At 50.2% G+C, this 25432-nt stretch overlaps 1 protein-coding gene across 20 annotated transcripts in view; it reads right to left on the bottom strand.

Annotated features, from left to right (window-relative positions):
- The window catches only part of WNK2 (WNK lysine deficient protein kinase 2), a 116900-nt gene that overhangs the window by 310 nt on the left and 91158 nt on the right, over window positions 1-25432 (bottom strand). For 4 of the 20 annotated variants that reach the window (XM_080669822.1, XM_080669833.1, XM_080669837.1 and 1 more), the window contains exons 24-29: window positions 24194-24408; window positions 23162-23350; window positions 22391-22489; window positions 17397-17441; window positions 15814-16073; window positions 1834-2506 (exon numbers count right to left, since the gene is read on the bottom strand). In XM_080669822.1, coding sequence (XP_080525948.1) covers window positions 2171-2506; window positions 15814-16073; window positions 17397-17441; window positions 22391-22489; window positions 23162-23350; window positions 24194-24408 — 1144 coding nt within the window. In that variant the 3' untranslated portion in view covers window positions 1834-2170. The other 16 variants (XM_080669838.1, XM_080669840.1, XM_080669823.1 and 13 more) reach the window with 11 other exon arrangements.

Genomic DNA, 25432 nt, shown 5'->3' with positions numbered 1-25432 from the left:
GGAGCAGCTGCTTGAACCAGCCAGGACCCCCAGCCCCCCACACCTGGGCTGGCAGGGAGCGCTGCCTCTGGCTCCAGCAGCACAACAACCACCAGCTGCCTGGCCTCAGCCCAAGGCCAGCAGTGGGCTGAAGCACCCAAGCAGCTGGGGGTCCCCATTCCTGAGCAGAGGCCCCAGACCTGACTGCAGGGCAGCGGGAGTGGGAGTGAGGCCTGCGGGGCGGCCGCCTCGCCGGGTGGACAGAAGGCAATGTGATCCCAGCAATACACGCTGAGTCCCACGGGGGTAGGGGGGGGGGCGGGAGCAAAAGGGGGTTGGTCAGGAGGAGCCTTCCCAAACCCAGCCCGCACCTTGGCCCTGCGTCTATGGTACAGCAGACGCACTTCCATGACCTGGGTGGCCCCGCCCCAACCCTCCTCTCACAAGGCCTAGAGTCTGGCCCTCCCCCTACACGCGTACGCAGAGCCAGCAAACCCAGCTTGCCTGGAAACAGCCACCGTGGACAGGGGTGGGGACCCCGTTGGGTTGACCATGAGGCTCACTAGTCCGTGGGCAGAGCCCCCGGATCTGCATGCAGCTCAGGCTGAGTGGTGGGGAGTGAGGAGGCCACCATCCTCGGGGCCCAGGCGCACCCGTGGGCGGAGCAAAAGCCGAGTCCACAGGACCCACTCGCGCCTCCAGAGCCTGACTCCACGGGCGATGGTGCCACTGCCACCCGCCCACCCGGCTGCTGCCTCCTGTCCTCCCTGAGGCCCGCTGGTTCAGCTTTCATGTGGACACAGAGTAAGAAAATGTTGTTTCACACTATTTTCAAACAAACATGTTTATTTGTCTCCTTTATGTACACAGTCTCTTGGGGTTTCTGTGCCACTGACCCTGTGTGTACAAGGCCGAGCGCCAACACTCCCAAGGGTGCAGTGGGGCTGGAGGGCACAGGTGGGGCTTCCAGACACAAAACTCAACAAGAGACCAAGGGGCACCTCGCGGAGAAAGAAGCCTCGCCGCACGGCCAGCAGAAGATGCTGCGTAACCACCCCGACAAGTCAATTCTAACTGAACTGATGGAGTAATAAATTGAAACCCAAATAAGTGAGCAGTGCTGGCGAGGTCCCCGAGGAGAGCAGGCGTCTGCAGTCACAGCTGCGCAGGCCCCAGCGCCCCCCGGGGAGTGGCCAGTGAGGGGCAGGGCCTCCAGCTTCCGCCAGGCTCCTGCTGCTCTGGGCCAGTTCCACTGACATCTCTGGGGAGGAATCCCCGGCCCCTGGCTGGGCAGCCATGGAGTCTGGAGAGCAGTCTGGGGCCATGGGGGTTGGAAATGGGTGATATGGAGGGGTAGAGCAGGCCACAGAGGGGGGCGCAGGCAGCCTCAGGGGAAAGTAAGGAGGGCAAGCAGGAGGGGCTGCCTGAGCCAAGTGTCTGGGGGAGGAGGCAGCTCCCAGGAGCAGACACACCCTCACCTCCCCCCATCACAGCAGTCCTGCCTGGCTGTGGGCCTGAGGGCTTGTCTGCTCACCTAGCACTTTCCAGCAGCTTCCACACAGCCAAACACAGCTGCTAGCGTTCCTTACTGAGACAAACGCACGGCCCAGGGACCACAACCCTGGCAGCGGGCAGTGCCTGGCCTGCAGCGTGGGTGTGCCATGTCTGTGCCCAGTGACGTGGAGCCCGAGAGACCTCCCACGCACAGGAAGCAGAGCTCCCCACCATTTGCAACTCTTCTTAGTCAAGGTCACTAGTTCAATTTTAAAAAATAAACCACTTACAGAAACTAAAGGTCAGACTGCAGCTTCCGATTTGTAAACCACTGATATCTCTCTGCAACTTAAAATGGGAAATAAGAAATCAACACACAAGCCCATTGGAAATGAAATACACCTTTTCCAATACATGATTCTTTAAACATCTCTTTCCGTCAGTGAACAGGAAAGCTGGAGTCCAAGGCACTGTAATCCTGCAGGGCAATTACTACATGCTAAGCATCGATTCAAGCACAGAAAGTGGATGCAAGACGGTGAGTGTGGCCCATGGGAACCTTGGGGGTAAGTGGGGTTGCAGCAGGCCCTTCCCTGGGCACCTCGGGCAGGGGGACAGGACCAGCAGGCCAAACCACAGCCTGGCTCCTATGGGCATTCAATTCAGCACGTTCTGTCTGGCAAGTGGCTAGACAGAGCTACAGGATCCATGGCCTGGGGCCTGGCATGCTGACCACAGGTGGCCACAGGAACTCGGGAAGCATGGGCCCACCCGCTGTGCCCATGCCCGGCCCCCAGGTAGAGCTCCGGCTGCCAGCCGGGGTGGCCCAGGGACCCCAGGACACAGGAGCTGGGAGCGGGCTTCTGTACTGGCCCAGAGGCAGTGCACAGGGTGGGCAGGAGAGGCCAGAGATGGCAGTACCTGGCATGGGCATGGGCAGGGCCAGGGCAGTTCCAGGAATGACCGTGGTAGGTAGAGGGCCGGACGCCAGGACCAAAAATGGTGTCCCCACTGCTGCTCGAGGTGTGTTCATCTACAAGACAAGAAGGGGAGGGTGCATGTGGCTGAATCAGTGGCCTCCAGCGGCCCGGGTCCCACAGTGTCTGCATCCTCAGGGGACAGTGTCCCAAGACCTGACATGGGCGCCTCCTGACAGCGGACACCAGAGTGACAGTGAGGGGCAGGAAGCAGAGGCCCACCTTTCTGCACTCTTCAAATCTACAGCCCGGTCTCCTCTGGGCCAAACCCCCAGGTGTCCACAGGCCAGAGCCGGCTGCGGAGGCCACACCCCTGAGGGCATCACGCGAGACCACGCACCCCAACCCAAGGCCTCCTACTTGACTGGCCAGTGCATTAAAAGGTGGACAGAGCCACAGGAGCTATGAGGGGCAGTGCCCAGAGCCTGCGAGCCAATGGCAGGACAGCCCCCTGCTCCCCACACCCCAGAGCAGGGGGTAGGGGAGCAGTGAACAGAGAGGTTGTTGAGGCCAGCATGCTCTGATGCGGAAACCTCAGGAGCTGCAGCAAGAACAGAGGCCGAAAACTTCAAATCCCCTAGACCAGCCTTGGGCAAACTACGGCCCACGGGCCGGATCCAGCTGTTCTATCCGGTTCTCTTGCTCTCCCCTCCGCTCCTTTACTTTGCATTTATATTAGTTCACACAAACACTCCATCCATGCTTTTGTTCCGGCCCTCCGGTCCAGTTTAAGAACCCATTATGGCCCTCGAGTCAAAAAGTTTGCCCACCCCTGCCCTAGACAAAGTGTTGGCAGATCGAATCCAGCAACTAAAAAAGATAAAGTCTCACCGACTACTAGGTTTGCCCCGGGAATGCAATGCTGCAGTTCCCCCAGCCACACCTGGAGGGACAGCTGCGCAATGCTCTCCGCTCCTGCAGAGGCAGGGAGGTGCCGAGGAGTCCCATCCCTTCAGGGAGAGCCAGCAGCTGAGTCCATGAAGGGACCTGCAGAACCTGCAGCCCTCCCCCTCCTCCCCCCGGGCCAATGTGAGAGCCAAATGCTCTTCCCACAGAGCCCTCTGCTCCAGCCCACATGCGTGGGAAGTCCCAGCCGAGGCAAGGGAAGAAGTGGAGGCACAGACTGGAGAAAAAGTAGAACCAGCTTTATTCACAGATGACAAGATTGTGTATGAAGAACACCCCAAAGAGTGAACAATTTCTAGAACTAACAAGCAAATTTAGCAAGATTGCAGGTTACAAGATATAGAACTCTACTGCATTTCTATACTAACATACACAGCAGAATAAAACTTTAAAAAAATACAATTTACAACTGGCATTCCAAACCATCTACTCCCTAGGGATGCACTTAATGACATATGTATAACAACTTTACACTGAACCCTACAAAACTTTGCTGAGAGAAAATAAAAAAGACATAAATGAACAGATATGTCAAGTTCATAGGAACACTCAATACTGTTAATATGTCAAATCTCACCCAGTTAAACAAACAAAAAAACCCCACCAATACAATCCCAGTTAAAATCCCAGCAGGCTATTTTGTAGAAATTGATGGGTTGTTTCTAAAACGTATATGGAAATATTAAGAACCTGAAAAAATCAAGCAATTCTTGAAGGAGATCAATGTTGGAGGTCTTACACAATCAGATATTAAACTAACTATGAAGCCACAGTGATTAGGAGGGAGTAGACTTGCCATCTGGATGAAAGAATGGCTCATGGAACAAGACAACGACTTCGGAACATGGACCTGCACAGCTGCTGCTGAATGTCTGTGGCAAGGAACATGCTGGTACAACCAGAGGTGTGCATGGGGGAAACCCGACCCCACATCCAATCATACACAGCTAATCTGAGGTGCTTCAGGCCTGGCTGCAACCGCTGAAACATAGGAGAATATAAGAGATAAAGATTCCTTAAATAGAACAAAAATATTACTGAACATAAATAATTTGATAAACCGGACCTCAATAAAATTAAAAGGCCTGCCATTTCACTTTCACCATTAAGAAAACAGAGACAAGCCACAGACTAGCAGAAAAACCCACACATCAGCGACTGAGTGACTGAGCAGTTCAAGACTGTGTGGTTCAAGGCCAGCTGCTGTCTCCAGCGCAGTGGGGAACCCACATATGCAGAGGCTGACGATAGTTATATATGGATTTTCAGCTGCACGGGGGTCGGCACCCTCAACCCTGGCATTGTTCAAGGGTCCACTGTACATGGTGAAGGACATACAAAGAACTCCAATAAGTCAATAATAAAGAGTTATTTCAACTTTTAAGTAGTAAAGTTCCCTGACTAGGAGCTTTACACAAGATAGCCAAAAAGAATGTGTAAAGGTGCCCAAAGGCAAACAAAAACAATAAGGAACCTATTTCTAAGGCTTCAAATTCTTTTCACAGATAAATTTTCAAATATACTATGCCCCACACACTTTTTACAAAAGTCACAAGAAAAGACAAGGCAATACTAGGTGAAGCAGAAAACTATAAAATACTAAGTGGAGGAGAAAGGAGACTGAGAACTTGGACAGAACTGGAGACTGTAAATATCTCCAGAATAAAGTATCAAGAGACAAAAGATGAGAAAACATGTAAGAGATCAAGGATAGAGTAAAACACCTCACATGTGGCCCTGGCTAGTGTGGCACCAAAAGGTTTCCGGTTCAATTCCTGGTCAGGGTACATGCCCTGATTGTGGGTTCGATCTCTGGCAGGGCCAGTGCAGAATGTAGCCAATTGATGTTTTGGTCTCACACCAATGTTTCTCTTTCTCTCTCCCCCTCACCCTTCCTCTCTAAAAAAAAAAAAAAAAAAAAAAAAAAATGACAAGTGGACTGGAATCTTAGAATGAGGAGTGGGAGAGTGCAGCAGGAGCAGCATGGGAACAGATAATGGGGAGAAAATAAAATTTGATAAAGAAATCAAGCCCTGGAGTCATGAAGCCCTATGAAGTCTAAGCAGGATAAAAATTTATATTCTTGGGCACCACATAATTAATAAATCTTCTGAAAATTAAACTATTAGAAACCAGAAGAAAAATAATTTATTATCTTCAAAGGAGCAACGTACAGATTGGCAGCCTACTTCCACCAAAAACAAGTATAGCTAGATAACAATGGAATGAAAATGTCAACATGAATCGTGTAACTATTGAAAATATTCTCCAAGAACACTAATGAAAATAAAGATATTTTTAGACCAAAACTGAAAAAATAGTCACTGGTACACATACAGGATCTTCTGGATGATTCTGGATGGAAGATCAGAGGCAAGAAGGAATGAAATGGCACAATTGGTAAACATGGAAATAGATGAATACTAACTGTGTAAAAAACTGTGTTGTGGGATTGAAAGGCCATATATAATGTAAACAATAAATGCCAGGAGGGAAGTAAATGCAGTTAAAGTGTTTTATGGTCTTTGTAATGTCTAGAAAATGGGTAAGAAAAAGATAGACTTTCATAATTTCCATTAAATGTAAATAAACAAAATAATTTAAAGACAGAAAAAATAAACAGACCCAAATTATGTGCTGTTTATAAGAGCACATCTAAAATATAAGGGTATAGGAAAACTAAAAGTAAAAAATGGGAAATCATACACCATGTAAATAATAATCCAACACAACCTAGTACAGTTAAAGCAATTTCAGACAAAGTACATTTAAAGACAAAAATCATAATAGAGCACAGCTGGTGTGCCTCAGTGGTTGAGCACTGACACATGAATCAGGAGGTGACAGTTCGATTCCCAGTCAGGGAACATGCCCAGGCTGTGGCTCAATCCCAGGAGGGGGCATGCTGAAGGCAGCTGATCAATGATTCTCTCTCATCATTGATTTTTCTATCTTTCTCTCCCTCTCCCTTCCTCTCTGAAATCAATAAAAATATATTTTATTTTTTAAAATATTTTTATTGATTTTAGAGAGGAAGGGAGAGGGAGAGAGAGATAGAAAAATCAGTGATGAGAAAGAATCATTGATTGGCTGCCTCCTGAATGCTCCCTACTGGGGATAGAGCCCACAACCTGGGCATGTGCCCTTGGCCGGAATTGAACCTGGGACTCTTTAGTCCTCAGGCTGACGCTCTATTCACTGAGCCAAACCAGCTAGGGGAATAAAAATATATTTTTAAAAAATCATAATAGAAATACTTGGTAATATTAAAAGTTCAACTCACAAGTCAGACATGATAAATCTAAATTTGAATATACCCAATAACATAGCTTCAAAAAATATATAGCAAAAACCAAAAGAACTACAATAAGAAATACACAAACCCATGACCATGATGGTAAATTTAAAATTTCCTCTTTCAATAATGGACAGAATATACACAAACACAGAGAAACTCATTAAAAATGATGTCAGCAAAATAGAAGAGCAGGTAGCTCCAAACTTGCATCTTTCCACAGAAGCACTGAAAGAATGACCAGAAACTGTCAGAACTAACTTCATCAAAACTTCAGAAAACAGCTAAAGGTTTATAGCAATCAAATAGAAGCAAAAGGCAAATAAAAAGGCAAAATTTTAAAAGTAGGAAAGCACTGTGGTATTTTACTGGCCTTTGGCCCATTCCCTCCCTGGCTTTACAGCTATCTTGAAGGTAGGCTACATTCCCAGTGTGGTACCCTGGCCCATGGTTCTGGATGGGGCAGAGATCTTATTCACAAATTATTTTGTATGTCTGTCCTAATCTGTCTGGAGGCCACCTGAAGGGCTGACACAAGGTTCGCATATCTCTGTCTGACCAAATGTGGAACTCTATCAGGGCAGAAAAATGGTGTGTATGGTTAAAAACATTGCAAGACAATCAAAACATCCACAGAGCCAAAGATCATGATTGAGACATACACAGGCTACCTAAAGCCAGGACAGGAAAGCACGCAAAAGAGTTTCTTTGGGATATTAGGGCATTCAAAAGTGTTGTGTACCAGGGAATCTAGAAAGCCATGTGCACGCCCAGAGCAAGATACTGTACAGAAAAGACCTGAGCAGACCCTAAGTCTTCACTATTAGTCTCAATGGAAGTAAGAAGTAAAGGCTTAGGCCAGTGGTCGGCAAACTCATTAGTCAACAGAGCCAAATATCAACAGTACAATGATTGAAATTTCTTTTGAGGGCCGAAAACCGACTTCTGTGCATGGGCCATGAAGTTTTAATTGCCCTGTACGTGCGCGCCCAGACGTGGTATTTTGTGGAAGAGCCACACTCAAGGGGTCAAAGAGCCGCATGTGGCTCACAAGCCGCAGTTTGCTGACCACTGGCTTAGGCAAATTAAGTTCCTGGTGTTCAAGAAAATCTTAGTCAAAACAATGGCTAAACACAAGCTAAGTCTTCAACAAATACAGCCAGCAAGTACTGGGGGAAATGAGAATATGATTTTCAGAGTTACTGCTTACAACATTCAAATGTCCTGTTTTCAATACGAAATCACAAAACATGCAAACAATTAGAAAAGCATGGCTCAGCCCTGGCTGGTTTGGCTCAGTGGGTAGAGCCTCGGCCTGCGGACTGAAGGGTCCCAGGTTCGATTCCGGTCAAGGGCATGTACCTTGGTTGCAGGCACATCCCCAGTGCGGGGTGTGCAGGAGGCAGCTGATCGATGTTTCTCTCTCATCGATGTTTCTAACTCTATCCTTCTCCCTTCCGCTCTGTAAAAAAAAAAAAAAAAAAGAAGTAAAAAAGAAAAAAAGAAAAAAAAGAAAAGAAAAGCATGGCTCATACAAAGGGGAAAATAATTAGCAGAAACCACCCCTGAAGAAGTCTAGATTTTGGACTTACTAAATAAAGACTTTAAATCAGCTGTCTTTGTTGTTGTTGTTAATCCACACCCGAGGATAATTTTTCCACCAATTTTTAGAGAGAGTGGAAGGAGGGGGAGAGACAGAGAGAAATACTGATGTGAGACAGACACATCGATTGATTGCCTCCTGCACACATCCCAACCAGGGCCAAGGATCAAACCTGCAACCAAACTCTGTGCTCTTGACCGGAATCGAACCCAAGACCCTTCAGTCTGAGGGCCAGCGCTCTATTATCAGACCAAACAGGCTAGGGCAAATAAGCTATCTTAAATATGCTGAAAGAGCTAAAGGAAACCATGGACAAACAGGAAACCAGGAAAATGACAGATGAACAACATGAGAATATCAATAGAGACAGAAATTATAAAAGGAACCAAACAGAAATATTAGAGCTAAAATACAAGAACTGAAATTTAAAATTCTACTGGAGGGAACCAATAGAAGACAGAGCAGGCAGAATACATAATCACAAACTTGAAACCATACAATTGAAATTACGGAGTGTGGGAAGTAGAAAGAGAAAAAGAATGAAGAAAAGTGTACAGAGCCTAAGGTATCTGTGGGATACTGTTAAGCGATCCAACTTATGCATTATGAGCATCTAAGAAGGAGAAGAAAGAGAGATGGGCAGAAGAAATATCTGAAGAACAGAAAGAAAAGACTGTCAACCAAGAATTCTACGTCTAATGACATAATCCTTCAAGAATGAAGGAGAAATTAAGACTCTCAGATAAACAAAAACTAAAGAGGTTGCTTCTAAAAAATCTGCCCCACAAGAAATGCTGAAGGGAGTTCTTTAGGCTGAAATGAAGGGATAATAGGCAGTAACTCAGAGCCCTAAAAAATTCAATCTGTGACAAAAACAATACAAAGAGGGTAGGATGGAAATATGGAGGAGCAGAGTATTTATATACTATTTAAAAGAGTTGGTATTATTCAAACTAGGTTGTTATAAATTTAACATGTTAATTGTAATCCCCTAAAGGTAAAGAGAAAGGGAATCAAAATTATGCACTATAAAGAACAATCAAATATATTTTTAAACTTTTAAAAATATATATATTTTTTATTTCAGAGAGGAAGGGAGAGGTAGAGAGAGATAGAAACATCAATGATGAGAGAGAATCATTGATACGCTGCCTCCTGCACATCCCCTACTGGGGAATGAGCTGCAAACTGGGCAAATGCCCTGACCAGGAATCGAACCGGGACCTCCTGGTTCATAGGTCAATGCTCAACCACTGAGACACACTGGCTGAGTTCAAATATATTTTTAAAATCAATAATGGAGAAATTGAGAAATAAAAAAAAAACATGTAAGACATATAGAAAATAAATAAATGGCAGAAGTCCTTCCTTATCCATAATTACTTTAAATGTAAGTGGATTAAACTCTCCAATTAATAAGCAGAGACTGGTAGAATGAATAAAAAGCTTTGTCAGTCTATATGCTTATCTGTAAGCGACTCCTTTTAGATACAAAGACACAAAGAGGTTGAAAGTAAAAGGAGGAAAAAGAGAGCTGAGTGACTATTTTATTATCAGACCAAATAAATTTTAAGTCAAAAAAGGTTACAAGAGATAAAAAAGGACATGACATTGGATCCATCAAGATATATAAATTTATACATATCTAACAACAGAGCTCCAACTTAATGATAAAAAGAGAGAATTAGACAATTCTACACTAATAGTTATAGACTTCAATACTTCACTCCCAATAAATAGAACAACCAGACCAATCAGTAAGGAGAGAGAAGACCTGAACATCACCATAAGCCAATTAGCCCTAACAAATATTTACAGAATACTCCACCCTACAATAGCAGAATATACTTTCTTTTTTATATTTTTATTGACGGAAGAGAGGAAGGGAGAGGAATAGAGAGATAGAAACATCGATGATGAGAGAGAATCATTGATCGGCTGCTTCCTGCACACCCCATACTGGGATCAAGCCCATCACGTGGCCATATGCCCTGACCAGGAATTAAACCATGACCTCCTGGTTCATAGTTGATGTTCAATCACTGAGCAACACCAGCTGGGCCAGAATATATTTTTCCAATAGCACATGGATGATTCTCCAAAACAGGATATATAGTAAGCCATGAAACAAGTCTTAATACATTTTAAAAGATTAAAATCATACAAAGTATATTTTCTAACACAATTAATGAAATTAGAAATCAATAACAAAAAAATAGTAGAAGACTGACACATGTGCAGAAATTAAACAACATACCCTTAACCAAAGGGTCAAAGAAGTAATCATAGGAAAATTAGAAAATACTTTGGGACAAATGAAGAGACAACACATCTATATTTCAGATAAAGAGAAAGAAATTCTCAGAGGGAAATTTATAGCTGTAAATCCTACATTAAAAAATGGAAGATCTTAAATTAATAAACTAATTGTATATTATAATAAAAATAAACAAAATAAAGAATAGAAAAACAATAGAGAAAAATCAATGAAACCAAAATTAATTCTTTGAAAATATGAACAAATTGACAAAGTTTTACCTACCAAACTAGATAACTCACATAAAACAGAAAGATTTCTTTTACCATAACTCACTTAAGAAGAAACAGAAAATCTGAATAGACCTATAACAATAGTGAAATTGAATCAGTAATCAAAAACCTCTCAAAAAAGAAAAGCCCAGGACCAGATGACTTCACTGGTGAATTCTACAGTTTAAAAGAGAAAGAACACCAAATCTTTCTTAAACTCTTCTAAAAAGTTGAAGAGGTGGGAACACTTCCTAACTCAATCTATGTGGCCAGCATTATCCTGATACCAAAACCAGATAAATCAACACAAGAAAATTACAGATTAATACTCCTGATGAATATTGATGGCAAAAACTTCAATAAAATATTAGCAAAAAGAAGAAAAAATATATATTAGCAAAATGAATTCAGTAGCATATTAGAAGGAGTATACACTCCTTCTAATACAAAGAGGGTAGGATAGAAATATGGAGGAGCAGAGTATTTATATACTAGGTGGGTTTTATCCCAGGAATGCAAGGCTGGTTTAGCATATGAAAATCAATGTGATATACCATTCATAATTAATGCAGAAAAAGTATTTGACAAAATTAACACTCTTTCATGATAAAAGCACTCAAGAAACCAGAAATAGAATGCACTTCCTCAATATCATAAAGGCCAGATATATATATCTAAAAAACACATAACTAATATCATATTCAATGGTAAAAGATTTAAAATTAGAAACAAGACAAGGATCCTTGCTTTTGCCACTTCTATTCAATACAGCATTAGAAGGTCTAGCCATAGAAATTAGGCAAGAAAAAAAATAAGTAAAAGGCAACAATATTGGAAAGGAAAAGTAAAATTATCTCTATGCAGAGGTGACATGATCTTATATGTAGATGACGCTAAAAATCCACCAAAAAAACTGTTAGAGCTAATTCATAAATTTAGCAAGTTTCAGGGTACAAAATCAGTTGTATTTCCATGCATGAATGATGAATAATCTAAAAAATAAATTAAGAAAACAATATATTCACAATAGTATAAATAAGAAATGCTGAAGGGTATTCTTTAAGAAGAAGAAAAAGGTAAAGATAAAAATTATGAACAACAAAATGACATCAAATACATACCTACCAACAAGTGAATCTAAAAATCAAGTGAATAAAAAATCTGAAGAACAGAATGGACTGGTTAATATAATAGAATCAGGGACATAGAAAGGGAGTGGAATGACAATTCTCAGGGGGAAGGGGGTGTGAGGGGTGCAGGAAGAGACTGGACAAAAATCTTACACCTATGGATGAAGACAGTGGCAGGGGTAAAGGGCATGGGGTGGGGTGGGGAATCAGGTGTAGGGGAGCTATGGGGGAAAAAAAAGAGGAACACCTGTAATAATCTGAACAATAAAGATTTATTAAAAAAATTAAAAAAATAAGGAAAAAAAAGAATAGAATACTTAGGAGTAAATATAAGGAGTTGAAAGAGTAACACACTGAAAACTAAAAAACATTGCAAAAAGAAATTAAGAAAGACACAAATAAGGCATGCAATGTTTATGGATTGAAAGACTTAGTATTGTTAATATGTTAATACTACCCAAAGTGATATACAGATTCAATGCAATCACTATTAAAGTCTCAATGGCATTTTTTCAAAAAATAAAAAAGCCATCCTAAAAGCATGCGCATGTGCGCGCGCGCACACACACACACACACACATCATTAGGATCCTCGAGGGATGGCCAATAACCAAAACAGTCTTGAAAAAGAAACACAAAGTTGGAGGACTTACACTTCCTGGTTTCAAAACTTACCATAAAGCTACAGAAATCAAAATAGTATGATACTAGCAAAAGGAGAGACATATAGACCAATGGAATAGAATAGAGAATACAGAATTAACCTTTGCACATTTGGTCAATTGACTTTTAGCAAGGGTGCCAAGTCCATTCAATGGAGAAAGGACAGTCTTTTCAACAAATATTGCTAGGAAAACTGGATATCCACATGCAAAAGAATGGATTACAGGGATAAACATAAGAGCTAAAATTATTAAACTCCTAGAAGGAATCATAGGGGAATCTTCATGACATTGGATTTGGCAATGATTTCTTGGATATGACACCAAAGACAGAGGCAACAAAAGAAAAAAATAGATAAATTGGTCTTCATGAAAATTAAAAACTTTTGTGCATCAAAAGGCACTGTCCACAGAGTAAAAAAGCAACCCACACAATGCCACAAAATATTTGCAAACCATATGTCTGGTAAGGTATTTATATCCAGAATACAGAACTCCTAAAACTCAACAACAAAAAAGCAATGCTATTTTAAAATGGGTAAAGGACTTGAATTGTTATTTTTCCAAAGAAGATATACAAAAGGCCAATAAGCACATGAAAACATTTCAACATCACTAATCATTACAGAAATGCAAATTAAAGCTACAATGAGATACTACACCTCATACCTATTAGGATGGCTACTATTTAAAAAAGAAGACAATAGAAAATATTGACAAAAATGAGGAGAAACTGGAACCTCTGTGTATTGATGGTGGGAACATAAAATGGTTCAACCACCATGAAAAACAATTTGGCAATTCCTCAAAAAATTAAAAATAGAATTACCATGTGATCTAGTGATTCCACTGCTGGGTATATGGATTGAAAGAACTCAAAGCAGGGTCTCAAACATGTTCATAGCAGCATTATTCAAAACAGCTAAAAGGCAGAAGCAACCCAAGTGTCCATGGATGGAGCAGTGAATAAACAAAATGTGTTGTATACACATGGAATATTATTCAGCCTTAAAAGGAAGGACATTCTGCCACATACTACAATACAGATGAACCGTGAGAGCATTATGCAGGATAAAATAAGCCAATTATAAAATGACAAATACTGTATGATTCCACTTATATGGGGACTGGACCTAGAGTAGTCAGATTCATAAAGACAGAAGACAGATGGTGGTTGCCAGGGGCGGGGCTTCTATAGGGAGTTATTTTCAATGGGTACAGAATTTCAGTTGTGCAAGATAAACCAATTCTGGAGATGGATGGTGGTGATGGTTGAACAACAATGTTAATGTATTTAATGCCAATGAACTGGCACTTAAAATGATTAGGATGGCAAATTTTGTTATATATAATTTACCACAATCTTTAAAAATTAGGGGGGAAAGAATGAAGTTCTAAAACATGCTACAACACGAATGCACCTTGAAAACTCCAAGTGCAGAAAGCCAGAGGAAAGGGCAAAGGCTATGTGATTCCACTTCCAGGAGGTGCCAGCCTTGCCACACTCATGGGAGCAGGAAGCAGAGGAGTTACCGGGCTGGGCAGCCAGAGCCCGGAGCAGGGCTAGTTCTGATGCACCGCTTCTGTCTGGGATAATGAAAATGGTCTAGATGTGGACAGTGTGATGGCTGTACAACATTGTGAATATTCTTAATGCTACTGAACCACACACTCAAAATGATTAAACTGGTAAATTTTGTTATTTAGATTTACCACAAAAAATAATAAAGAAACAAACAAACAAAACCATTAGTGAGAATCTCAGCCATCTGAGCAGCAGGATTAGCAGCTGCGGGAGGATGAGGCGTGGCCCAGGCTGAGCAGCGTGGGGCCAGCAGTGGAGCGGATGGCCTGTCCAGGTGTGGGCTCCACAGGGCCTGGGGCCAGGGTAAGGGTCTCAGCTTTGCTGCAGAATAAGGGAGAATGGACATGAGGAGTCAGACTAACGGAGGTGTGCCTGCCAGGAGGTGCTGCCAGCACCAGGAAAGAAGTAAGTAAGGCTCAGGCTGGGAGTGGCCGTCTGAGGGAATGAAAGGGGCGGGCCTCCGTCCTCCATGCAGCAATGATCAAGACTGACAGCCTGGGTCAGACAGCCAGTCCCGCAATGTTTAACAAACTGAAAACACTCAAAGTTTGTTCTCATCAGTTCAATTAGACAAAAAAACAAAACAAAAAACAAATGGTTATACAAAGATCACGAGGAAATTAATAATTATAGTATTTAAAATCATAGTGGAAATTGCAAATATTTTGAACTGAAGGTCAAAGAAAATGCTACATAACAGAAACTTGGGGCTGCAGCTAAAATAATGAGAGGGAATTTCGCAGCCTAAAGCCTGTGCTCTAAGAGAAAAAAGGAACTGCACATCTCAAGAAACTTTCTGTACAAAAAACGGTAACCCACAGACAGAAGGAAAGAAAGCCTAAGAGGAAGAACTTCATGAAACATACAATAAAGAATATCAGAGCTAAGAAGAGTTGCTTGAAAAGGCGAATGCCGTTCACAAGCCCTGAAGGGGGGTGCACAGCTGCCTTGCTGCCTCCCTGCAGACCATGGGAGAGGTTATGAACTTTAATGCCAATTAATGTGAAAACTTGGATAAATTTAGAGAAGTACCAATTGCTAGAAAAGCAGAGTTTAACAGAAAGAGAAACTCCACATGGTTCTAAAACTATAAAAGAAATGGAATCCATTAACGAAACCTTACCCTCATGGGATGGAGGCCTGGGATAAAAAACAGCAAAAGGTCAACCACAGCGTGCAGGCAGGAGGCACATGAGAGCTCCTTGCAGAATTTTGAACTGCCCCAGGTGTTTGAAATTTTTCAAAATAAAAGGTCACAGGAGGACCTTCCACACTCAAAAAAGAACTTTGAGACCAGACAGTCTCACCAGCGAACTTCGCTAAACACTTCAGAAAGAGCACACCTTGCACAAACCCCTCTGGAACACTAAAACGGGGAGCACCCCTCCGTGCGGGGTGCAGACGCACAGCCCCGACACAGGAACACATCACGTGACAAGGTCAGACAACAGCTCCTGGCTTCTGCCCACCTGCACCCGAACCTAACAAGGGGTGCCCCTGAGGGCAGTATGCAGGCCCCCCTACATCTCTAGCCTGAGGTCACCAGATCTGGGGCAGCCCACCTAGATGTACCCATGCCAGGCTGAGAGCTGCTGCTCTGCTGAAATCTGAGGTCACAGCCCGGTCCCTTTGACCCCGCCACGCCCCACTTACAGCCGGAACCTCGCTGGAGGCTGGGGGCCAGCCAGCTGTTGCCTCCATGTTGTGCAGCTTCTGCGTCTGCTTCAGCTGGTTCAGTGACGGCTTCAGCTGCGGAGCCCCCGCTGTCTGGCTGGCCCACTGGTCCACCAGCCTATGCAGGTCGTCCGTGAACGTGCCCTTTTTGTTGTTGCTGTTGTTCACCTGCGCCTGGGCGTGCAGGGCAGCGGGGAGGCCCGGCTCAGGGCCTGGGGCCAGACTGCTGGTGGAGGACCCTGGGGAGGCACACACAGGCAGCGTTGATGGCCTCGCCACCAGCAACAGGGCCAGCTGCATCACTCAATGATCTCGCGCAGGCCAGGCAACACCTTGCTTCAGGAGATGGTCTGCATTAGTAACCCACATGCCAATTGTGGGTGTGTGAAGCACTTCCACAGGCCACAGGGGCTTGGGCCGACACCCCCTCATCAATCAGGCAGGGGACAGGGCCGCTGCAGCAGCATCCACTCTGTGCCCACGCTGCTCGGCCTGCAGACCCGGGAGAGCTCAGGAAGGAAACTCCTGGCGCAGATGGGAGGCAACCCGTCCAGGCCAGCACGCTCAGCTCTGACATTAGGACGCCAAGGGGCTGCTCTGGGCACACAGCTGCTGCTGTGGGTGGATCGCTGGCATTCCTGTGACTTAAATGGCTTGGTGCTTGAATTTAAGACACAGAAATTGCAACTCTCCTTGCCAGAGCATTGGGGAAGGTGTGATAAAGGGCACAAACCTAGAGGCTTCCACCCGCAATGGGCCCACCATCTGGGCGCCACCTGAGGCTGCCACCCATAGCTGGAGCAGGAGTAAGGCTGTGGAGGCCCAGCCGCGGCTCAGAGAGCTGGGCACTCCCCACGTCACTAAAAGGTGTGTTTTAAATGACCAAAACAGGACGTTTCACTTTTAAAAAAATGGTGCCCTCCCTTTCTTCAACATATTAATTTCTGGTTGGCAATTTTGAATAGGCCACTTTTTTAAGTTCTGCATTTAAAAATAACCTAATGACCATCTCTTCAAACAAGCTATTGCAAAATGTAGTCTACTTTAGTGGCTAGCAACAAAAAAGCAGACACAACAGTTGAACATTAGTAATGAGATTCTAAACACATGAGCTGTATCTACATGAATGTTTCAGTTAGAAAAGAAAAAAAGGAAGAAAAATAAAAAGGCACGAGATGAGCGGCGGGCGGCCCAGGTAGGTGGTCCCGCTCTGCCCCGCATCCTCCTCTGGCACTGTCCTGAGCACCTCACGGGAATACTCCTTCCTAGTTTTTAGAAAAGGAGCCAATCAGTGATGGGTAACGTGTGATGTTCCGGAGACCAGCCTGTTAGAGGTGAACTGGCCGGAATGCACACTCAGACCCACAGAGACGCAAAGGGGCACCGCCAGGGGCTGCCTCGCCAGGCAGTGGTGAGCGATGCCCACGGAGGGCGGGCACAGTGCAGGCCCATGCCTGCCTGCCCGCTGGCCCTGTGGTTGCAGGCGGCCACGGAAGCCAAGGGGCACTAGCCACAGAAAGCCCATGCGATGGAGAGCAGACGAGTGAAAAACCGATAATTACGACTGCTGTGCTCTTTGCCTAGACAGAGACGCTTCAAGGCAGACCCTGCAAGGGAGAGAGAACGACACAGACCACAGGGTTAGGCCAGACAGGAGCACGGGACAAGCCATTCTAAGCGAGTCGTCGGTGTGCGAGGAGGAGCAGGGGCCAGCAGGCCGGAGTGGAAGGACGGCCTCGGGCTCGGGCTCAGGGTGCCCCTGGCTCAGGGTGCAGCTGGCGAGCTCGCTGAGGGCGGAGGTGCAGGCCAAGCCCACGTTCAGAGAGAAGAGTGTGCATCTCTAGAAACACATCCCAAAAAAGAAAAGAAAAAGAAACCAAACCAAGAAAAGGGCAGCGCTCACCACTCAGCTCTAAGGTAGGGCTCTGGGAGCCCCTGGCCGCGCCAGGAGTGAGCTGGCTCTGGAGCCGTCCTGGCCCTCAGGCCACGGGGTTTTCCAAGTGCAAAAAGATACATTGTTTTGCGGGCTGAGGCCAGCGGCCGGCAGGAGGGAAGGCAGCAGTCCTGTCCAGGGTGGGAGAGGCAGGGGATGATTCTCTTCCACTGGGTCTTGTCTGGTATCTCCTACCCAGCAGGCAGGTCGAGGCCCCGCCACAGGCTGCCGGCCCTGCGGTCCCAGAGCCTGTCTGTGCCGACAGACGGCACACGCTGACCTCAGCTTTGGCGGCCCTGACAGTCTGTGCCCAACCGGAGAGCGGAGAGCGGGAGGGACTCCGGGAGTCAGGAGCTGAGGTGGGACAGGCAGGGGGCTCGGGCATCCCCAAGGTCACTCAGCAAGGCTGCGCCAGCGGAGGGTCTGTTCCTGCCCACGGCCCTCACAGCAGCAGGCCCTGCGCACAACCATGCTGCTCCCGGAGGCGCTGCAGCCCCCCAGCACGAGCCCTGGAAGGCAAGCCACGCACCCTGAGTGAGGGCAGGACAGCACACTGGGCTCTCATTCATCCTGCCGTCTCTAACGAGCACAGAAAAGCGAAGGGACAAGCAGCACCCAGACCCACCGCCAGGGGGTGAGCCTTGAAGGGCCTGTGTGATGGTCCCGGGGCCGCAGGGCGCATGGCCACCCCAGAGCCTGTCTACATACTCCCCGTCATGTTCTTGGGGGAGAGGGGGTGAGCCTTAGCACCTAGACTGCAGTAGGCCCCAACCGGTGACCCAGAACATGGGACTAAACACCAGCCAGGTCTCCACAGCCGGACGAGTTCTGAGCGGCCGCCGTTCTGGGGCAGGGCTGGCTCCCGTCCTCCCGTGTGACGGCCACCCGCGGCCAGGTGGAGGGCCTGCAGTGAAAGCCCAGAGACCTCACTGGAAACCCAGGGCCAGGGCAGCCACCGGAACCCTGTGCTCAGGGTGGAGAGCCATCCAGGCCCCCACCCCACACCTGACAGGCCCGTGGAAGCCGAGCACAGCCGTTCCAGGCCCTCCGCTGGACTTCAAATACCATCAGCTCATCCGCCATGCTCTGCGCTCATGCCACTGGGCTGAGGCAGAGCGGCCACCGTGTGCTGGCGCCCACAGCCCTGCCCCTCAGCCTGTCCCCGGGTCTGCGCCCAACCGCCCTGCCCTGGCTGCTCGGTGCGCCTGGCTCCCACCCGCAAGGCTTTGGCAGCAGCGAGGGCGCCAGGAGCCACACGGGGCTGACACAGGCCTCACAAGGAACCCGAGGACGCCTCGGGGGTGTAGGGGTGAAAAGCAGACCAGCCCCACCCCTAGTTTCCTGTGGAGAGCAGGTTGTCCCTGCAGGACTCCGTCCTCGGCCAAGGCCCTGGGAAGAGACGAGCCAGCCTGCAGGCCCCAGAACACTCGGGAAGGTCCACGCAGGCGGGACAGCCGCTCTCCTGCCTGCGGGCAGCACCGAGGCCGTGCAGCCGTCCTGTCAGCGCGTGGTGTCAGGGGTGCCAAGCGGCCCGCCTTTGCCCCACATGCACCTGGCACAGGCACAGGGGCTGCTCCTGGCGTGGAGAGCCAGCCTGTGGGCGCCTGCCTCCACCTCCCCCGGCCTCTGGCTGGCTGCCTGCCAGGCGATGCCTCCAACTCGAGGGTGCAGGAGGGGGGCTGCTTATAAATGGGCTGGGCCCACAGTCACCCACACCTGCCTCTGCCATGGTGCTCAAATGCTGTAGGAGGGCCGGCCCTGTGGGGCTCCCCACCCCATGATGAGGCACGTCGCCGAGGGGTCATACACCTTGACAGTGGCAGTACACACTCGGTCTGGCACAGAGAGGAAAACAGGGGGTTGCACCAATGCACTGCTCTGTGTGTCTATGTACTGAGCCACCAACCTCTCAAGCTGAGGAAAGTGCCAGAACTGGTTTGTGGAGCAGGAACTGGGCAGCAGCCCTGTCTGGGACGCACAGGCCCCAAGCACAGGGGCCGGCCCCTGGGACAGCCTGCGGGGCCAGCGCTCACCCATTCGACCTGCATGAGCGAAGGTGCAGGGGCTGCATGGAGGCTCTCCTCCTTGGACCCCTCCATCCCCCCGGGCCCTCTCCCACATCCACCGCAGCGGGTCCTCACAGGGAGGGCGGGAGGGAAACACACCAGGCTAAGGCGGGCCTTGGGGTCCCAGAGACAACCTTGCTGAAAAAAAGAAAAAAAAGGAAAAAAAACACCGGGCACGTGGCCAAAGGCACGGAGCACACGATGGTCCCCTGACTCGGCAATGACATGAGCCCTGCCTCTGGGAGGGGGAGGAGGCCAACGGGGCTGACAACAGGACTCTAGGACACCATCATTCCGCAACCCGACCCGGCGGCCCCAGGCCGTTCACGGGGCAGGGGGCTTGCAGGATGAGCAGCAGCTCAGGAAGTCAGCAGGGTCTGCCTGCCCTGGACGCCCGCCCACCCGAGCTGCTGAGGCTGTGCCCACCTTGCTCTCAGCCCAGGCCTGGCTGCCTCTCCCATAGGCACCGCCTCCCAGCGCCTGGCACAGCCCACATCTCTGTGGAGCCACCACCCATCCCCCACCTCCTTCATCTCTGAGTTCCAGGGGAGCTTCCAAACTTTACACAGAGCTACTTTTCTAAAGACTTGTCTCCTGTTCCTTTCAGGAGGGAGAACCAAAACTCTGCTTTCCCTCCAGCGTAGGTGGGGCTTGCAACCCTGACTCCAGCTCTGCTCCACCTCCCCGTGGCCAACCTCTCAGCCCTCCCAGACCAATGTCCTTCCCCTGTCGTGGGCCCCTGGGTCACCAGGCACCCGCAGACAGGAGCTCCAGGAGCCAAGGGCCGGTACCAGGACCGAAGGGAGGGGTCCTGGGTGTTCCAGCCCCAGCAGAGCGGCTGGGGAGCTCACAGCTTCATGCCCCAGACCAGAGGGCCCAGTGCAGGCCGCACGCTCCTCACCGCAGCCTCAGAGCTAGGGGGGCCACTTCATGGCCTGAGAACTGGCTGGGCTGTGCAAACAGCAGGATCATCACCTTCACAGCACCCGAGGGAGCAGGCCAACCCGGCAGCGGGTGCCACCTGAAACCCACCACCCGGGCCAGGCCCGTCTGCACCAAGCTGTGCCTCACACGTTCCGTTCCTCCGGGCCAGGGCAGAAGCAAAACGTAATCTCCTTGTCCCTGCTAGGCCTCAAATTTTTCTTTTATGTTGGAACAATAAGTTATAGTGAAAAAAAAGGAAACCCTAAAAGCAGAACCAGGTGGCTCTGCAGGGAAAGTGGTGATGGCCTGAGGCTGGCGTGGTGCCCTGGGGAAACCCCTGCTCGCATGTACTGCCCACCTGCGGCAGCGGCCCTCCCGCAGGGACCAAGTTGCCCTCTGCGCAGGAGACACCTGGGGACCCAGATGCGCTCACACCACAGCTCCCAGGGCAGCCACGCACACGTCAGAGCAGTGACAGAGAGCTGGCCCCCATCTGACTCGGCAACTACCCAGCAGCCCATGCCCCCCAAGCTGAACCAGCATCTGTCCGTGAACGAGGAGCACCGGGCAGTCCCTGAGCCCTTCTCCCTGGTCCCCGCCTGCCACCGGCCTGCTGCCTGGGAGGAGCCCGTGCCCTCTGCGGGGGATGGGTGCCTCCCATGGGCATGGCCTCAGGTCCCAGCAAGCACAATGTATCTTTATTGTATAAGCAAAAGACCACATGCCCAAACCAGCATGTCCAATTCAATTGGCAAAAAGCTTAATTTTTCTGTTAAAAACAAAAATCTAGAAGCCCACAGCTTTTGATTCACTTGCCAATCCACCAGAGGGATAAGAAACAATTTGGGAGAGCCCTGAGCAGGTACCTCATTCCTGGGCGCACGTCCGGGTCCCAGGAGGGCACCGGGGCGTGGGCGGCTGGGACTGAGTGCTGTCACGGGGCTTGTGGGCTGCACAGCCGGCTGCCTTGCTAGCCCTGAGGCGAGGGGGAGCCACCAGGTGCAGTGCAGGAGCTAGAGACCCCGGAGGGGCTGGGGCCAGCTCTCCCGGGGCTGGGAGGTTCTGGGGCGAGCAGAGGGGAGGGGCTGGGTGTCCCAGCTGGCGTGCGCGCTCAGCATGTCCGCATGCGGGGGGTGGGGGAGTTCTGGATGTTGTGACACGGGTCTTTTATGGTGACCTGCCAGCACTATCTCGCTCACATGCATGTCTTCAAAGTCCAGACACGTGTGAAGCACGTCATGCATGGAGAGAAGGCGGGCTGTCTTGTTGTTGCTGGAACTGGGGACAGTGGATGTGTGTATTTGCCACAATCTCAACAGAAATAAATGTCCAACGTCACAAGAATACAAGGTGACGAGAGAAGTGCAGCACGGCCTGGGGACGGGGCGGGTCTGCGTGGGCTCGGGCGGGCCGCTGCACGTGCTGCCGGTGCCGGCAAGAGCCGCGAGCATGCACCGTGCTTTCTGGGGCCAGACGGGTGGGTGTGGACGAGGCTCTGTTTTGAAATTAAATAAATGAGCTCAATGGCGTAGGGGAGGCATCCTATAAAGCATATGGAGGTGATGGAGACAGGGAGCAGGGAGGGAGAACCAAGGGCCAGGAGGTGATAAAATACAAAAGAACAAATACAGACAGATGGACACAGACACGGGTCCACTGAGGAATCGAGCGCGAGGTTTGCTACTAGACTTATGGGCCACTCTCTCAGACGTTGGGTGGTAAACCGTCCAGCCTGCAAGTGAATATAGAGGGAAGAGAACAGAGACAGGCATCAAGTACAGTCTCGGGCTGCTCCTGCACCACCAGCCACACCAGCCTCGCCACTTAGCATCCACGGCTGCACTCGCCCAGCCCCGAGGACCACAGCCACTGACCACGTAATGGAAAGGAGGAAGCGCTGGAGTGGAGAGAGGCAGACCCAGGAGCGCGTGCGGGGCAGGGCAGGGACCGGATGTGGCTGAGGTCCCCACGCCTCTGCAGAGATGGCGTGGGAGAAGTGCCTCATCGCACAGCTGCTGTGTCCATGGCCATTCCACCTCAAGGCCCAACTCCCAGCTCCAGAGCTGCGCCCTGGGCCCCCCGCAGCCCTTCTGGACCCATGTTTAGCAGGGAACGGGGCAGGGCAGAGCGGGCAGTGCCTGGCACCCGGCACAAACCACACAGCAGACGCCACGTCTAACCTCAGTGGTCCTTCCCCAGGTTGCTCTAGCCAAGCACGCCTCCCTCTGAGCCACTTAAAGCAAGACTGTGATGGGTGGCCACCCACTCTTTTCATTCAAAGGCTACCTCTAGGATCACTTCTTTCAGAAGCTGTCGGCAGCCTTGGCCACAGCTCACGTCCCCGCTACACCACATGGCCCTGCGTGGCTAGCACATGCTCAGAGGCGGGCAAGCTGGGAATCACCTGGGCTGTGGGCTCCGCCCCCGTCACTGGCTAAGCCGGAGCAGATGTCTGCAGACAAGGAGGCCCGCACGGAGCAAGGCTGCTGGGTCTGCACTGCCTTCCCACAGGAGTCTGCCGCTGCTGCGGGCCCTGCCCCGGCCCTGGCGGGGTCCTGGGCAAGAGGGGCGCGGCTGCAGTCTGACAAATGACCTGGGTGGGGAGAAGGGACAGGACTATGAGGCACCAAGGGCAGCCCGGCCCGCACGGTGCGCAGCTGTCCTCTCTGCTTGTTGCTGGGTGACCTTGGGGAAGCCCAGGCCCTGCAGGCATGGGCACGTGGCTGGGTGACCCACGTGGGTATGTTGGGAGGATTAAAGAAATGACCAGTCTCCACTGGTCGACAGCACCGAGTCGGGCTTGCCCCGTGCAAACGCATGGGAAGGACACGGCAGCTCCGGAGACTCTGGCTGCTTGGGGCCGGCAAGCCTCCTCCTCACTACTTAGTCCCGTCAGCTCCAGGGCAGGCATGGGGCCTGTGGTTTTGCACCTGTGCCCCGCACCCTGCAGGTGCCATGCGACGCCAAGAGGGAGGGCTTGTGGCCAGCTTCCCACCTGGTGCAACTGAGCATTTCAACTCACTGGGTCTCTACCCCGGGGTGCAAGGACTCGGGGTCTGCGGGCACCCTCAGTGCTGGGGGTTGAGGGCAAGGGCTGGGGCCTCACCACCCTTTCCCTCCCCCAAGGCAGCTGCTCAGCACCCCTGTCCGCAGGTGACATATGTCTAAGAAATGCCAGGAAACAGCCTGGTCCCGGCAGCACCCTGTAGGGCGGCGGAGCCCATGGGGAAGAGCAGCCCCGGCTCTGGAGAGGCCGAGCCTCCTCCCTCTCTCCCTCTCTCCCTCGCTGCAGCTCCTGGGCAGAGCAGACCTGCCGCTCGGTCCTTTCCTCTGGCCACAGCCCCGTGGTCCCGCTCGCATGAGGGGTAAAGAAGCACCCTTCCAGGTCTGGGCACCTGCCTCCACCTGCCCAGCCCCCAGCAGGCACAGGGCCGACCTGTGCTGGAGGCCACGACCTTGAGCTGCTGCACCAGTGGAGTCAGCAGCCTCCCAGCCTTCAGCTTGCTCCTGCTGGCCTTCCTCCGGCGGCCGGCGGGTGGGGCCGTGTGCAAGAGCCCCAGGTTGGGGGGCAGGGTCCTGCCCAGGCGGCGGTACAGGGCTTCTATCTCTTGCTTCTGCTGGCTCTGCAGCTCTGAGATCTCCCGCAGGTGCCTGCAGGGGGGAGCAGAGGAGGGCTGGGTGGGCCTGGAGGCGGACAGGAGTGTGGGGCAGGCCGCCTGCAGGCACCCGGGCAGTGCGGCTGCTCAAAGGAGCCGGCATTTATTCAGAGCCGCGCTCCCTCCAGGCTTGGACTCGGCTGGGTTGTTTTTGTTTTTGTTTTTTGCGGGGGAGGCTGGGTATGGACACAGTCACACGTTTATGCTCATAATCACAGGTGAGAAGGAGAACGGCCAGCACTCGGAACTGGGAGGCACCTCGCTTACCCGCTGATTTCTCCTCCCCGCAAGGGAGCGAGCGCCAGGGGCATCTCAAGAGGGCCCGGCAGGGGCAGGGGCGAGTGGAGACATGTGGTCAGCCAGCCCCACCCTGCCAGGGGCTCCCAGCTCGGGCACCCCCCCCCGCCCCCGCCACGGGCAGAGCGGACCTGGCAGGCCGCACAGGTGGGAAGCCTCTGCTAAGAGGTGGCAGCACTGGCTGTGGGCAGCCGCGCCCATCCCCTTGGCGTGTGACAGGGAAATAGGTGTTTTCGTGGTTAGGCAGAAGGAAAAGAAGTTCTAATTTTTCCTATTACGTCTTCAACGCCTGCCAGATTTATTTTAGAAAAATGATTCTCTAAACAGAAAAGTGCTATTGCATCAGATTAGATTCACAGAGTGTGAAGTTTCAAGGGGGAAGCTGGCTGGAGTGGGGGAGAGATGCCTGGTCAGCTGGGAGCGTCTGATTCAGGACTTGGGGGAGACCCACACGCTGAAACTCCTGCCCAAAGTGGGCCTCTCAGATTATGGGGCTCTGGGGGTCCTAAGAACTGCAAATGCAGGTGGGGAGGCAGGCACCTGTATCCCCACAGGGTGCCCAGGGGTCTGACACAAGGCACCAAGGCAGCGAGCAACAGGTATCGGGTGCCCAGGGCTGGGATGAGAGGGTGGGAGAGGGGCTCACCCCTCAAGGGGTGGGGGCAGGGGGTCGGGGGCCGGGCAGGCAAGCTTTCCTGCCCCCTCCTGGGTGCCTGCCCGCC

This window comes from Plecotus auritus (genome assembly GCF_963455305.1).
Source record: "Plecotus auritus genome assembly, chromosome: 5".
NCBI classification, from domain to species: Eukaryota; Metazoa; Chordata; class Mammalia; order Chiroptera; family Vespertilionidae; genus Plecotus; species Plecotus auritus.
This window is presented reverse-complemented; position numbering and strand designations above follow the sequence as displayed.